The sequence below is a fragment of the Lepisosteus platostomus genome, chromosome 6 (assembly GCF_059453375.1).
Source record: "Lepisosteus platostomus isolate fLepPlt1 chromosome 6, fLepPlt1.hap1, whole genome shotgun sequence".
Classification (NCBI taxonomy): Eukaryota; Metazoa; Chordata; class Actinopteri; order Semionotiformes; family Lepisosteidae; genus Lepisosteus; species Lepisosteus platostomus.
The window spans coordinates 60,267,322-60,281,805 of NC_142616.1; the positions used below are offsets into that span (position 1 = coordinate 60,267,322).

The following is a 14,484-nucleotide window of genomic DNA, read 5'->3' on the forward strand; positions in this document are numbered from 1 at the left end:
TAAACATCCGCGTACGTCGACTGTTTCAAACACGTGTGTACGAGATTTGTTCAAACTAATAACAACTGAGAATTATTCTGTATTATTTTTCATACGTACTGTATATACTATTGACAGTTATATATTTTAAATTATCCACTGTAAATGCAGTGTTTTATGTCAATTGTCTATATTCGCTTTGTGAGTTTACTTAATTGCTTATTGACTCATTGGAACTTATGTTGCTAATTCTTATGCTTTCGTTAGTCAGTAACGTAAGTAATCAGTTCTGGATGTTATGCGTGTATGCGTTTTAATTACAACCCAGAACTTAAAGAGCTAAACCAGCTAGTTAATGCCTTAACTGGACATATTTAACAGATTTTCATTTCTAGAAGTACTGTATATTTGCACATAAACAGTTTGGAAAACACAAGGAACCGTTTATTCTTCTAGAAATGAAGAGCTTTAAAAAAAAGGGTTGTTAATTACAATCTATGTCACAAAAGGTCAATACCCAAATAACAATTCCATGATTCTGATCAAGCAGCGGAGAAATCCTGATATAAACACTGTATAGCTCCAAGAGGTCACAATGAATCCCTGGCAGACTAGGTTTTATTTTACTGAGGGAGGCAATTGCTTAATTTTTTCAAATGATTCAAGTAATTGGGGAAAATTCACACTTTCACTCCAAAAGTTTATGCATTGAAGGGTTTGATTGCTGCTGTATATAGGAGGTCACAAGCATCATTAAAAGTATATTTTAAAAGATGTTGACATCTTAAATATGTTCAGAGAAGCCCAGAAGCCTGTGACAGCACATACAGTACAAACTACATGGACAGTGAGTAAGGACAGTGAGCACAGCTGTGGTATTCTGGTTATTTATAGAAATAGGAAACCAAAAGCAAAAACCATTTTCTGTCTGCATATCAAGACAGATTCATTTAAAAATAAACCAGTCAGAAGGGGTATTGGCCCTTTATTAAGCATTTGTCCTGAAAAAAAATTCAAAGTAAGAATGTCCGTTAAATCCATTGCGAAATCAAGGTAGAACTGAGATTCTCTAAAATGAATTAATTCAATTAAAATTCATTCATCTAGTACTCCTCTACTCAGCCTTGTGGCAGGACTGCTTTATCAGTATAGCACTCACAATCATTAACATATATTTACCTGAAGCCTGTTCCAAAGGCCTACACACCTTCTGGTTATTCTTTAAGCTGACCTTAATTATTAATAATCTGCTTGAGCGGATTATTTGCATGTATTTTTCTCAACTCAAAAAGTTTTGAATTTGATTTTAATTGGGAAATACAATAGTTAAAAGGCTAGCTCCAGTAGGTTTAAAAATCTGAAAACAGTCACACAGTTCAGATTAACCCTGTTATTAAGGCAATTACAAGTTCAACTGTCCCTTTGATAAAAATGCAGGTAACTTCGTACCTAGGGTGGAAATTCATCCCTGTAATATGTTGCATACAAAATGAGGGTCATATGATAAAATTGTCTAATTGATGGTGACAAAGCAGTGTTATACACCGTAGTAGAAATGGCCTTGTAAACTGTCAGGCTTATATCTATTGCTTTTAGAAAGTATTTTTAAAAATAAAGAAACTGAAAACCAGTTCTGAAATTCCAACAAATGGAAGGACCACGATTTAAACAGTGAATTAACAGGAACGCCTCACTATAGATACAAGAGGAATGTGATTTCCATATTGTTATGTTAATTGTGTCATGATATAGTGAAATGGGGCACTTGAGCATTAAGTCTTTTCTCTTATAGTAACTAAAATAGAGTTTTCCTGTGTCTTTATACATAGAAGCCAGTTCAATTATTTATTCTTTGGATAACACACTGACTTACACCAATAGAAAAGGTCTCTTTTACTGTTTGGCCTGACAAACACATATGCCATAGTCAACTGAACTCATATCTGTATTTTTTATTTCAGTCTATAAATAGTGTTTCTAGGTTTAAATTTGTTTAAATAAAAATAAAGCCAAACCCCAGCCTTTGTCTATTAACGGTGTAAATGGCTCTGAGGAAAAGGTGGAGAATTCTTTCTATTGTTAGCATTTCAAGAAATGAATAGAACAGAGTGATATTAATTGATAAAGTGTAAAATTGTCCCCGAAAAAGCATTAGAAAAATGATTTATTGCTGTATTATTTTTATAACAAAAGTGGTGACATACAGGAAACACTGCCAAAGTATTAATGTTCCATAAATAAACTGACCCATTTAATCACTGTTCGTAGTAACTAAAAATAGCTATCATTCTTCCAGTTCAACAAAAGAGAAAGCTAGGAAAAGCCAAGTATTACTTTTTTTCTCTTAAATTAATATGCTGAGGGTAAATAAAAAAAATTAAAAAGTTGTTTTATCAGGAAATCAGTCTTACATGTAAATACACAGTAAATGTTTATCAAAATCAATTTTTAATGCTTGCTAGAAAATCTGTCAAGTGATTCATTTTAGTCAGTTTAGAAGATTCAGTTTCAGATCCATTCAATTTCTTGAAAGAGAAGGAACACAGGGTGCCTAGGGGTATCTCTAAATAGACTGTAACTACTTTGCATCACTCCAAGGATTTGGTCTGTGGTCTGTGGAAAACAAGCTGAGCTAAAATCAGACCCAAAATGGGTGAAAGGTTTACCAATGCTGCTGGTGTCTGTAGAATTTTTCATGGCAGGCAGCATAGTTAATGTCAATCACAATTTGGGCCTGAAAATAAAACATTTAACATACTGAAAATGTTCATTTTTCTTATACCTTACTTCCTTCAACAGATTAACCACTTTTAATCATGTGGAAACAAGCATAAACCTTAAGAGAGGTTAAAGTTTCTTATGTTAATAAAACATTGTAGAGTCTTGGTGGAACGTATACGTATATACCCTTACTTATTTGGAAATAAATCTGAGGATGAATTCATACCTTCATATTAACAATAATAGTTAAAGATGATTTCTGTGAGAGTATAGCACTACCAGCTGCAAAGTGGAAACAAATGACTGTGTCCACAAGCAGAAATGAGAAGTTCAATGTAGATGCTAAAAGACTTCCTAGTTCAGTGGCTAGAATCTCATGAAAAACATGTGACTAGATAAGAAAACAAGTATAACAAGTCCACCAGTCAATGTACCTATAATATGCTACTGAATGTGCATACATTATATACATACTGTAACAGATCCCTAATTGTGGCAGCAGGGCTCAAGACACCTTCACACATTAAACAACAACCAAAGTTAACCAAATAATTCAGTAATAAAAAATATATTCTAGGTAGCAAGCAGACAACCCCTCTAACTTAAACCCCAGTGATGCACCCCGATAAACATCAAATTACAAAATAATGCACACAATTAAAACCATTACTTGATCATTAATACACAAACAATGTCACACAGTGGTTAGTATTCTTGCCTTGCAGTGCTGAGGCCCTAGGTTCAATTCCTGGGATGCTATCTTTGTGGAGCTTGTATGTTCTCCCCATGTTCATGTGGGTTTCCTCCTGGTGTTCTGGTTTCCTCCCACAGTCGAAAGGCAAACTGGTAAGTTAACTTGTGGGAAAACAGGCCCTGGCTTAAGAGTGTTTGTATCTCCATGTCCCCTGCGATGGACTGGCGTTCCATCCAGAGTGTATCCTACCTTGTGCCAGTTGTTTGCCAGCATAGGCTCTGGCTCCCCGCAACCTTGTTTTGGATAAGGTGGTCAGAAAAAGGATGGATGGATAGCACACACACGTAAGACTTTTGACTTACATGAACAAGTCTTAAGATGATTTTGGCGGCCTCTAGTGGCCAATCCATGGTCATTACAGACCTTTCATGGGGCATCCTGCCACAGGGCATGTATCTGGAAGCCTATGTACAGTATGTAGACATGGATATCATGGATATTGTGGACTAATGATTTGTTCTCATAAAAACTGAGAACTTACAGGCGATTTACAGCCCCATTACAACATCTGTATAAAACAACTTGGTAGGACATGTTGCACCTGCTGTACATATTTCAAATTCAAGCAAAATGATCTATATCCTTTACATTCAAAAGTAATTCAGCCAATATTACAGCTCAATACAACTTCTTTGCTGCGTGGTTTGATCATAAATTCAGTGTTTTACAGACCTAGATCAGCATTAATCATCCATAATGTTAATTTACCTAAACAAAGCATAGAATTAGTGCCAGTCAAGTTGTGTGAAACTTCCCCCCAATCTTTATAACAGAGTGCAGCAGCATGTTGCAGGGTAGTCATCTGTGTAGACCTTATGCTCATTTCCATATACAAAGAAGAAATTAGCATTTTCTTTCCAGATGTAGTGGACACGTGTGATGGGAACCAGTTCAATGGTTTGTCTCTTAAAAGATAAAAAAAATAAAGAGAAATGTGGTAAAAGAAATCATACAAAAAACACTCCACAAATTGCTAAGATGCACTTACAATTTTTATGCAAATATTTATATTTATACTTATATTTTTATGCAAATATTTTGAAAAGTCCATTCATACAAAGTAAGCTGAGGTTTGGGGCATATACATTTCAAATCAATACTATTTTTGCTAAATCTGTTACATAGGCTTTCTATTTGTTTTTGTTTAGAAAGGCACAGACTACATGGAAGTTGAGTTTATTTTAAGCCTTTTTAGTATTTGTCAAAAATTCAGTCCAAAACACAAATCTGACCAGAAAAAAGGAGTAAATGCTTTTTGATTTTGATTTTTGGAACTAAATGCAACTTAAACATCTAAAATCAGCTTAACTAAGATGTCTAATAAAAGAACACGAGCAGTTAAAAATGAGAGAAAGACATTCAGCTCGCTTAGCTCATTTGACAGTTTGTACTTAATTGATACAAGGGTCACAACTAGCTGTTTTTTAGAAGCCATGGTATTCGCTTCAACAACATGGCTGGGTAGCTTGTTACATGCTCCCACCACCCTTTGGATAAAAAAGTGCGTCCTGTTCTCAGTTTAAAATGCAATTCTGCACAGTTTTCACAGTCCTACGGTTATGACACAAGACTGACTCACTATTAATGAGTAACAATATAATGCCATATCATATCTAAAACTTATCTATAGGTCTGAGCTGAATTTACAGCAATCTTGGCTCACCTGTTGCATGATACGGCAGGATGAAGAGAACTGGGCAAAGTGCTCTCTCACCGAATTTTCTGAGGCCTCGTTAATTTTATCCGCGGGAAAACCCCTGATTGGACTCACCTACAACAAGAAAGAGGAATGAAGCAAATAAAAACACTAAGCTGTGTCTCTCACACTGTTTTCTTTATTATTTATTGATTTTATTATGATTAAGCCAATGAATCCCTGAGGAATATGACTCTATTGTCACAGGATCTCAGAGCCTAAGTAAGATCTGGCATGAGCAGTGGTGAGAATTCAGAGTTGTAAGGGAAAAAACGTTACTAATGGAAGTAGATAGTACTATTCACTATAGATCTAATTTCCAAAAGGTAACCCGAGTCAGTATGAACATTGTGCTGTAGGAGGTTCTGTCCTTCAGATGAATTGTTAAACCAAGGCCCTGACTACTTGATCATTAAAGATCTGAGTGCCCTGTCCATAAGGATAGGGGTATTATTTAAACCCTTCTATAGAGAACTATTATAATAATTATTAATGTGCAATTTTCAGCTTAACCTTATTCTCTAATAAGGAAATACAATACAAAACCTTCACTGTAAACTGATACCAGAGAATACTTCCACTTTTCTTAGGGAAAGAATCACAATAGACAAAGGAAAAGTAAGCCATTCTGCAATAAAGCTGAAATTCTGGCACAATGGCACATGAAAGCAAAGTCACATAAAGTAGGGCATTAAGTGACATTGGATGATTCACATTACAAATTAAATCCGAATATATACTCGCATACTGACCACTTGTAAGAAATATGACAATTGAATGACAAATGTTCAAACATAAGAGCTGCAAAACGTCAGACTGGAAAAAAAACAATCACTTTTTGAAGTAATGATGAATAACAGGACAACTTTCAATGCATTGCTCTCCAGTGCAAAATTTAGATTCCAATCTTCTGGAATCTAAAATTTTAATTATATTCAGGTAAAGAACATTATTTTTCGTTTCCATACTTATCTCCAGCTTGAGTGGCATTTTCAGATACAGTATGTTCAGATTCAGATACAGTTATGTTCGGCAAAATAAGAAAAAAATCTGCCCAGGAGCAGAAAACTTAAATTTCTAAGAACAGTTACACATAGTACATAACTGGTTACAAACAGAAGGATGCTATTCAGTCCCTCTACCTAATTTGTTTGTACAGTACAATCATATCTTGAAAGAACCAGTGCAGCAGCTTTAACAATGTGAAAAACAAGCAGACAATTGACATTACTGTAATTAACAAAACGGTGTCTTTCTTACCAGTGGATGTGTATCAGAGAAGACTTTTTCTCCAGAAACACTGAATATTTGATCCATTGGGAAGCCTGACCGAGTGTCCACTGCATATTCTTTCACATTGTTTTTCCTAGTTAAAAGGCAATTGGAAATAATGATTTACAAAACCTTATGCTCATTCCTAATATTAGAAAACACACACCCCTTACATCTTACATTAAAATACAGTGGAATGCTATTGGAACATGACAAAAGTTACAAATGAGGATAAAAGGTCGTGTACCATGAAGTTTATTCACTGTTTTGTGTTGCAGAATCCTGTATTGGATAAATCAGGTGGCCTCCTAGAGAATTCTAATAATGCATTTTTTTCCCCAAAATCCCAAAAGTTGGGTTAATGGGACAGAAATTGCCAGATGATGGACTTCACAGACAGTGCTCAGTTACAAATGTTTTGCAAGTGGGCATGCTGGAATTAGATAAATTGTGAACAGATTGAGACAAGGAAGATAGTCAAATCTGGTACACACAAAAATAAAATTATAAGAACAACTCTTTTACCATTTCACTGTTAGCTTGATAAAGCACAGAAGCTTCTCTTTTCCACTGCAAGTCTTACACTGGTGTGACCCCATTCCAGAACAATATGAGCACCTAAAAATTAAAAAGTAGAATATATAATAAGTGTAGAGAGTCCATTATTAAAAACTAAGATTCATTCTCTGAAGCAGAACTGCTTATTTAAACCTCCTCAGATTTGTTCACCTTAAGATTTTTTTTTTATCAGCTTGTAATTTCAATAAACAAATACATAATCTAGAATCAACTAAAATCTAGAATACCATATATTGCACAGCAAAGTTTTACTTATCCATAGTTAAAAAGCTCAAACAGGCTCATTTTTTGTGCTTGGTGCGTTTACAGAATAGAGGTGAAAACTGGCCAAAACTGATCAAAAAGTGGGAATCAAACTATTATGTGGGCATTTTTCAGTCTCTGAGTCTCACCGGACTCGCCCCCTGCCGCTGCAGGTAATGCATCTATCGGAAGAAAAGCGCGTCCCTGAACCTTGACACCCACTGCACTGCATCTGTAAGACAAACACACAGAAACCAGGGAAATAAAAACCTGCATCACTACTCCCGCGTGAGTCGAGATCAGAAGGACTACACTGTTAATAATTACAGTATATAGCGCTTATACAGCGCTTTTCTGGGCACTCCACTCAAAGCGCAGTGTGTGTGGGTTGTAACGCCCCAGTACGGTGACTCGGACGCTATACTGTATAAAGGCACCGCCCTTCAGATGAGACGTAAAACTGAGGTCCCGACTTTTTGATGAAAAATACAATATATTATTATTAATGTGGACCGTATGAGTTGATGTATGGCGTCTCACTACTGTACATACCCATCCAGATGACACACAGTGTCTGCAGGCAGTCAGGCCCAGTCCCAGACAGGTATGACATCCCTATATATAAAAGAAACAAACACCATATTTAATGCAACAGTGGATAATTACATCATGGAGAATCTAATTAAATTATGGAAATACACTTCACACGAAATGGACATACCCTTTCAGCTAAGCAAAACCATTTTGTAAAAAGAGACTTGTAGTGTACCAATGGATATAATAAACTATTTACTATACAAGTCCGAATGTTTTTATCTGAGAAAACAAAAAAACAAGGATGACATATTTGCTAAATATCTGATTAAACAAAGGGCACAAGAACAGGAAGTGTCCTGGAATCAGAATTGCAACTGAAAGGATACAGGGGAGAAAGAAAGAGCACATATTTACCTTGACAGACGATGTGAAGGGCACTTTCAGCGCTTTTGTGTTGTCCTTAAAGAGTGCAGGGGCTGTAACAGGAATGTCCCACGGCTTTGGAGCCACTCCACAGTAAGCATCCGCCACCTGACCTGGGAGATGAACCAGTGAGGCAAACAGAACGAACTGCCCAAGCTCTCAGGACCAGCAGCGGCAGCTTGGCCTGTGCTAGTAAACTACATTGTAGCAATGCGATTTTAATCAGTTTTTGTTTCCTTTAGATTGTTTTTTTTAAACTTCCTGTACTGGAACATTTTCTCCATGCAGCTGGATAAACAGAAATCTGCCCCCCCCCCGTCTGTTGTCATATTGTAGATAAGTCAATGAGATTCTTGATATTGATATGATATTGGACGTTTTTGGGGGATATTCTTCAGTCAACAATTTAAAATCTCAGAACTGGAGACCTCCATGTTGGATCTTGTCTTTAAGAAGCTCTAAAAGGCAATTCTTACCATTGTAAGGCTCACTATCCCAGTTTGTTGATCTGGATTCAGTAAACGTCTCTAGTCGGTACTGTGAAGGAGAGAGGAAAGGGACACTTACAACCAGACGAGTATAAAATGAACCACTAAAGCTCTGTCTATTCATTAGTAAATAACAGTAAGGCTATACTGCACTTACCCTAAAGGTGTTGTGAGCCTGTAAATCCGTAAACACCATCTCTTTAGCAGGTTTAGTGCTATAGCAACACTTACTGGAAGCATACTTAATGAAGGCTTCCTGAGCAACACTTTCACTGATGGAAGGAATTCTGTGAACAACAAGTATTGGAAGAATCAACCTATATTGTTTAAAAAACATTGCAGCCCCATTTAAAACTTGAACATCAACCAGTCCAAAGCTCTTAAATACTATCCTAAAAGAAATTGCCTCTTTTCCAATAGCTATTTGACATCAGTCTCTAATATTATAACTCTTCTTCACAAATAAAAATATTATAAAGGATATAAGGGCACTAGAGCCTTTATCTAAATGCTTACTTAAACCACAATGTCAGAGCAAACAGCAACTGTCACAAGATAAATACATTCACAAGAGGCCTTAAACTCATTAACGTTTTCATATATTGTGGATAAGTCATTTATGGTCTTTCTCTATCCTTTATACAGAAGAACAACCCACATACATTTGATCTATAAGAAGTAAAATAACCTATATTAAATTATAAGTGTCCTAAACCAACCATGCTCTCATATAATTATGTACAAGCCACCTCTAGCTGCAAAATATTAAAATTTAATAACATGTATTTAAAATAAAAAAATACTATCACAAATAAAACTTTAATTACTGTACTATATTTCCAAACATAATTTGCAAGTCTGTGTACAGTAATAACTTCTACCTGGATACACACAGGATGAATAATGTGTACACCTACAGGAGACCTACTGTACAGCACACTTCATGAAATGGGTTCAGAAACTCTAGCCAGTGAAAAGTCTTACTGCCAGGGTGCTTCAAGAGGCTGGGGAGTTGGCATCTGAACTGGCACGTCCCCAGGGTATGGTGGGGGAAGGTCTTTTCACAAGGAAAAAAAAACACAGAAAGGAGTTAAGAGGGTTCCTATACAAGGCTCTCCAGAAGTGCAAAGCAAAATACTTTTAAAAATACAAATTCAGAAAACAGATGATTTGCTACAGCCTTTTCACAACAGAAAAGATGCATGGAATTTCTATGCTGGTAAGGAAGTCTGTGGGTGTAATCAAGTGTTTAATAAAATGTCAGCCTAAAAATCTTTTGTAGTTCTGGTATCTGTATATTTTATCAGACTGGTCATCTTTAGAGACCATACAGAGGACTGACAGTATACAGCTGTTTTTATCTGTAGCCTTTCTTGGAAATGTCCACCTATTTTAAAATTGGAATAGCCACTGAGCCAATGTTTTAACTGCAGTGAGACATCTGACATTCAAGGATAACACAGCACACTGTGCATCACAGCTCTCATACAGGTAGAACACTGTGATAGGATAATGGGCAACTAAGACTTAATGGAAGAACCAACAGGATTCCAGTTTCTGTTTCACAGAAATATATCTATTATATATATATACAGTGTGGTGTACTGTATATACTACACTGCATCTCATATGGAAAATAGTCAGACACAGTCATCTTGAGATCACCATACTTTATTTTAATATTGCTGTAGCAAATGATAATTAGTAAGGTTGTTTTTACCGTCACTAAACATTAAAAGGCATTAAACTAGAATGCCCTTTTAAATATATAAATTTAAATGATTTAGTTCTCTTTAAGAGGAACTCATACACGAACTTTGCACCTATTTTTTATTCAATGTCAGTGATATTTGTAAAGCACACCCCTTTTATTGCTTTCTTATTCCCATCTTAGGCAAAATATATTTTTGCACACATGAACATAATACAGTGATCAGAGCTTGTTCCAGTTCTTCAAAGGGTTTGCGAAATTTCTGAGGGGGAACCACAGTGTTTCATTTCTTTCATACCTTAAGAACATGAAGAAAATATAATACTTCTTTAAAGTAAATGTTCTTGCTAAGTTAGTTACAAATATCTCTTATACATACAGTATCTTTTAATGGGGACTATTCAGTTTCCTAATACACAACCAACCAGCAGAATGAAAAGAGACTACACGTTAATCTGTAAACAATTTTAAAGGTGAAGGCCCACTGAGAAAACAGTAGGATTGGCAGTGCACTTACCACCCCCTCCTGCTCCAATTCCTTCATATCCTGGAACAGTATCCATTGTTGCTGAAGGGGGGGCTGATGGTCTAACAGCCTCTGGCTGGCCTGGTCCTGCATTAGCTCCTAATGACATTAGAACACATCAGAACAGCTGACAACTCCTATGGCAGTCTGGCACAGTGGTAAGCATTGCTGCCTTCCAGCTCTGAGTTCCTGGGTTTAATTGTAGACTTGGGATACTTCCTGTGCAACGTTTATACATTCTCCCCACTTTTGCATGGGTTTCCTTTGGGTGCTCCAATTTCCTTCCACAGCTCTAAGACATAGTGGTAGGTTGAGTGGTTTCTGGGAAACTCGGCCCTAGGCAGTGTGTGCATGTTTGTGTCTGTCAGGCTTGGCGATGGACTTGTGTCCCATCCATCCATCCAGGGTGTACCCTGCCTTGTACCTATTAAATGGTGGGACTGGCTCTGGAGACACTGCAACCCAGTGCACTGGCTAATGCAGTTAGAAAATGGATGGATAATTCTTAAGCTGTCCATGTACTCACATACACACAAAACACAAAATACGTTTTTCCATCACATTTCTAAGGCAATCTGGTTTTGGGACTAACAAAGTGGGCCTTTTGGGTTGACTGGCCGTAAATTAGAACATACCTAATGAGATTTAGTGGTCTAGGTTTTAGAGCATTCTGGAAATTAGAAATAAAACATTTTTAAAAAAAGCTCACAGACATTATGCCTTTGACACAACACTGAAGTAACTTTTGGCTTACAAGCATGCACCATCCAAGACCTGCGTTGACACATGTGTTATTGGACTTCTTCACTCTAGTCAAGGGTGCTCATTCAAATTTGACTATCATGTAGAATCTTTTTTTAAACATTTGGAATCTGAAAATATTCTATATCATATAGTATGTCTAACCAATTTGGAATCACCATCTGACTTCAAGACCACATCTGACAGGAAGGTCAGTACAAACAGGAAGAACAATTCATGATGTCACTGCAAGTTTGCAGGAGCCCAGAAATTTGCAGGTGTCAGTATTACAATTTGGCCATCTAAGACCCACCCCGTGCCCGGCTCTGTCTGTTGTGCGCCTCCACTTGAGGACTCCCAGGCCCATGTTCGAACCAGCAACATTAAAAATTAGCAAAACATTACAGCAGTTAGTAATGACCAGACTGTACCTGCATTTTGGGCGTCATGGTGCTGCTGGCCTGGGAATGTATATTTTGGTACTTCCCCTTGGTCACTGAGAAAAAGAAACATGAATATTTACATTATTTCCACCCTTTGCATTTAATTTGAAATAAAAGCATCTGCTGAACAGCTGTTCATATTAATATACACTGCATATAAATGAAGATCAAAATTTACTTTGCCAAAGTTAAAAACACAACTTCACACGCATCACATCAATTAATAAGAAAGACTATACCTTGTTCATGTTGTATGTTTACTGAAGTGCAAACTAAACTGTCATGGCACATACAAATGTTTTAGGTGTGGTAAGATCAACATAGGAAGAAACATCTGTTAGAACACGCTAATAATCTTGATATGGGACTGGTCACAGTTTAGCTGCGGCAATGGTGTGTCAGAGTCAATGTTTGAATCACAAGGTTTGAATGTTATTATTTTATAACAAAGAAACTGGAATCAAAACATAACATTAAAGAACCAAAAGCATATTACAAGCTCACAATCAATCAACTATATAATTGCCTGAAAGCTGGCCAAAATATCAGTTTATCTGTAAGGATCTACATCTTTTACATGTTTATAAGCCAATATTTTTTTCCCTTTAGTATAGGAATGTACCCGTGCTGAATATCCTGTAATTCGACTGTCAAATAATTTGTTTTATTATTTGATGCATCCAAACAGCAGTTTAAAGAGGTTTCGAGGATGATTAGCGAGATACTCAACATTCGTAGAATAACGATTTAGCTACAATGACTCAAGATTAAAAACACACACACAAACATTTTATTACTTTGTGGTGAAGCTCAAAAACGCAGTTTTATTTTTCAATCACGAAAATAAAACTTTGCCGAGTATGCACCTTGTTGCTATGATTCATTTTTGTAGTGGCCCACTATACTCATCCGGGCCTTAGACAGACGAACTTAACTGGCACCAGCGTCCACCTCGATTCTGCCGTCTAAAGTTATTGCTTCCTGGTTATCTTCCCTTCTTACCAGATTCAGAGTTCATAAAGTTTTCTACTGGCGTAATTTTCAGTACCCGATAAACCAGGGTTGAACTCAAGGCTTATGTTTTGTTTCGTTTAAAGATTTATCTATGCGCTTTGGAAAGATACGCCGACCGCTCAATAACCCTCAACATTATTTCATTTTCAACGGAGCAAATTAATCAAACGTCGTTTTCCCAATCAGTCTTATTTACTTATGCGCGTAAATAACATTAAGAAACCCTTTGTCGTCTCAGGAACCTAGTGCGGTGCACGCCGAAACCAGTGAAGTGTCGGAAGTTAACAACACGAGGAATAAGTGAATAACTAAAAAGATTACCTTAACAAAGGTTGTTTCTCCATTGTTTTAGGTGATCGTTGGTCAATCGTACACTACTATTGCACTGAAGAGGAAAGTTCACCTCCTGCACTCTTTACACGCCTACCCACTACTTCTGTTTCACCTTTTGCCTGTTGAAATCGAGTTTTTCCTGAAATAGAAAACAAGTGCCAAGACTGTCTAACTGCGCAATAGTTTTATGCAAATGATCTCAGATTATAAATTGGTGAAAATGTTGTCACTAAAAGCCTAAAGAAATGCAAAGATATTGTTACTTTCTCTGGCTGGACGTCTCATTTTCTAAACTTTCTCTGAAGAAAAACAACTAATTTAAATATAAATCTCAAACTTGGGGTATATTATTAATTTATGTAGTACAACTATCAATTTTATTATTATAGAACAGATGCACAGGTCACCAGATTCACAATTTTCTTACATCTACCACGTAAGAGCATTGTTGTTGTTTACCATGTTAAACGTTATTTCTTGTTTTGGACGACTCGTTTCTGCAGCCACACCCCACAACCTGTGCACTTAATTAATTTAATTAATTAATGAGTTTGGTCGATCTCCATACCATTTGTAAGTACATATAAGTAAAGAAATGAATTTTGGGAAGTGTTTTTTTATAACTATACCCTTAAATGACGTTGATTTTAAGAGATGTGAAGTCAATTTCCACGCACCCTATGTGAGAATTTGTAACACTTTTGCTCCTTAATAAATAATTTACTGGATTTGGAACATCAGGTCTCTCGTCATTGATAAGCCGTGTTAACAGTGTGTAAACCAATTGTGACAAATTCATTCAGAGATAAGAGCCTAAGGTAAGAGTTCGTTTTGATTTTTGAGCAAAATACTGTACGTATTTGTCAGGTTGAGTAATTCTACTGAGAAAGGTTATAAACCCCAACAAACAATATTTAACACTGCAAAATAATTTAAATGGAGTGGGGAATGTTTCTGACTCACCAGGTTAGGTACAAAAGTTTAATATGCATTAAGAACACTTTCTGCATGGTTCAAATTGAAA

The 14,484-nt window shown here is 36.3% G+C and overlaps 1 protein-coding gene across 1 annotated transcript; it reads right to left on the minus strand.

The window, feature by feature from the left end:
* Nucleotides 1-2,126: 2,126 nt before the first annotated feature.
* LOC148662027 (protein SSUH2 homolog) lies at nt 2,127-13,687 on the minus strand. The gene is made up of 13 exons (XM_088636686.1): nt 13,449-13,687; nt 12,102-12,166; nt 10,921-11,028; nt 9,677-9,749; nt 8,850-8,979; nt 8,681-8,741; nt 8,196-8,317; nt 7,797-7,859; nt 7,394-7,476; nt 6,948-7,040; nt 6,411-6,516; nt 5,118-5,225; nt 2,127-4,359 (listed from the first exon to the last, which is right to left on the minus strand). The coding sequence occupies exons 1-13, from the start codon at nt 13,469-13,471 to the stop codon at nt 4,219-4,221; spliced, it is 1,176 nt and encodes a 391-aa protein (XP_088492812.1). The 5' UTR covers nt 13,472-13,687; the 3' UTR covers nt 2,127-4,218.
* Between the last annotated feature and the right edge of the window lie 797 nt (nt 13,688-14,484).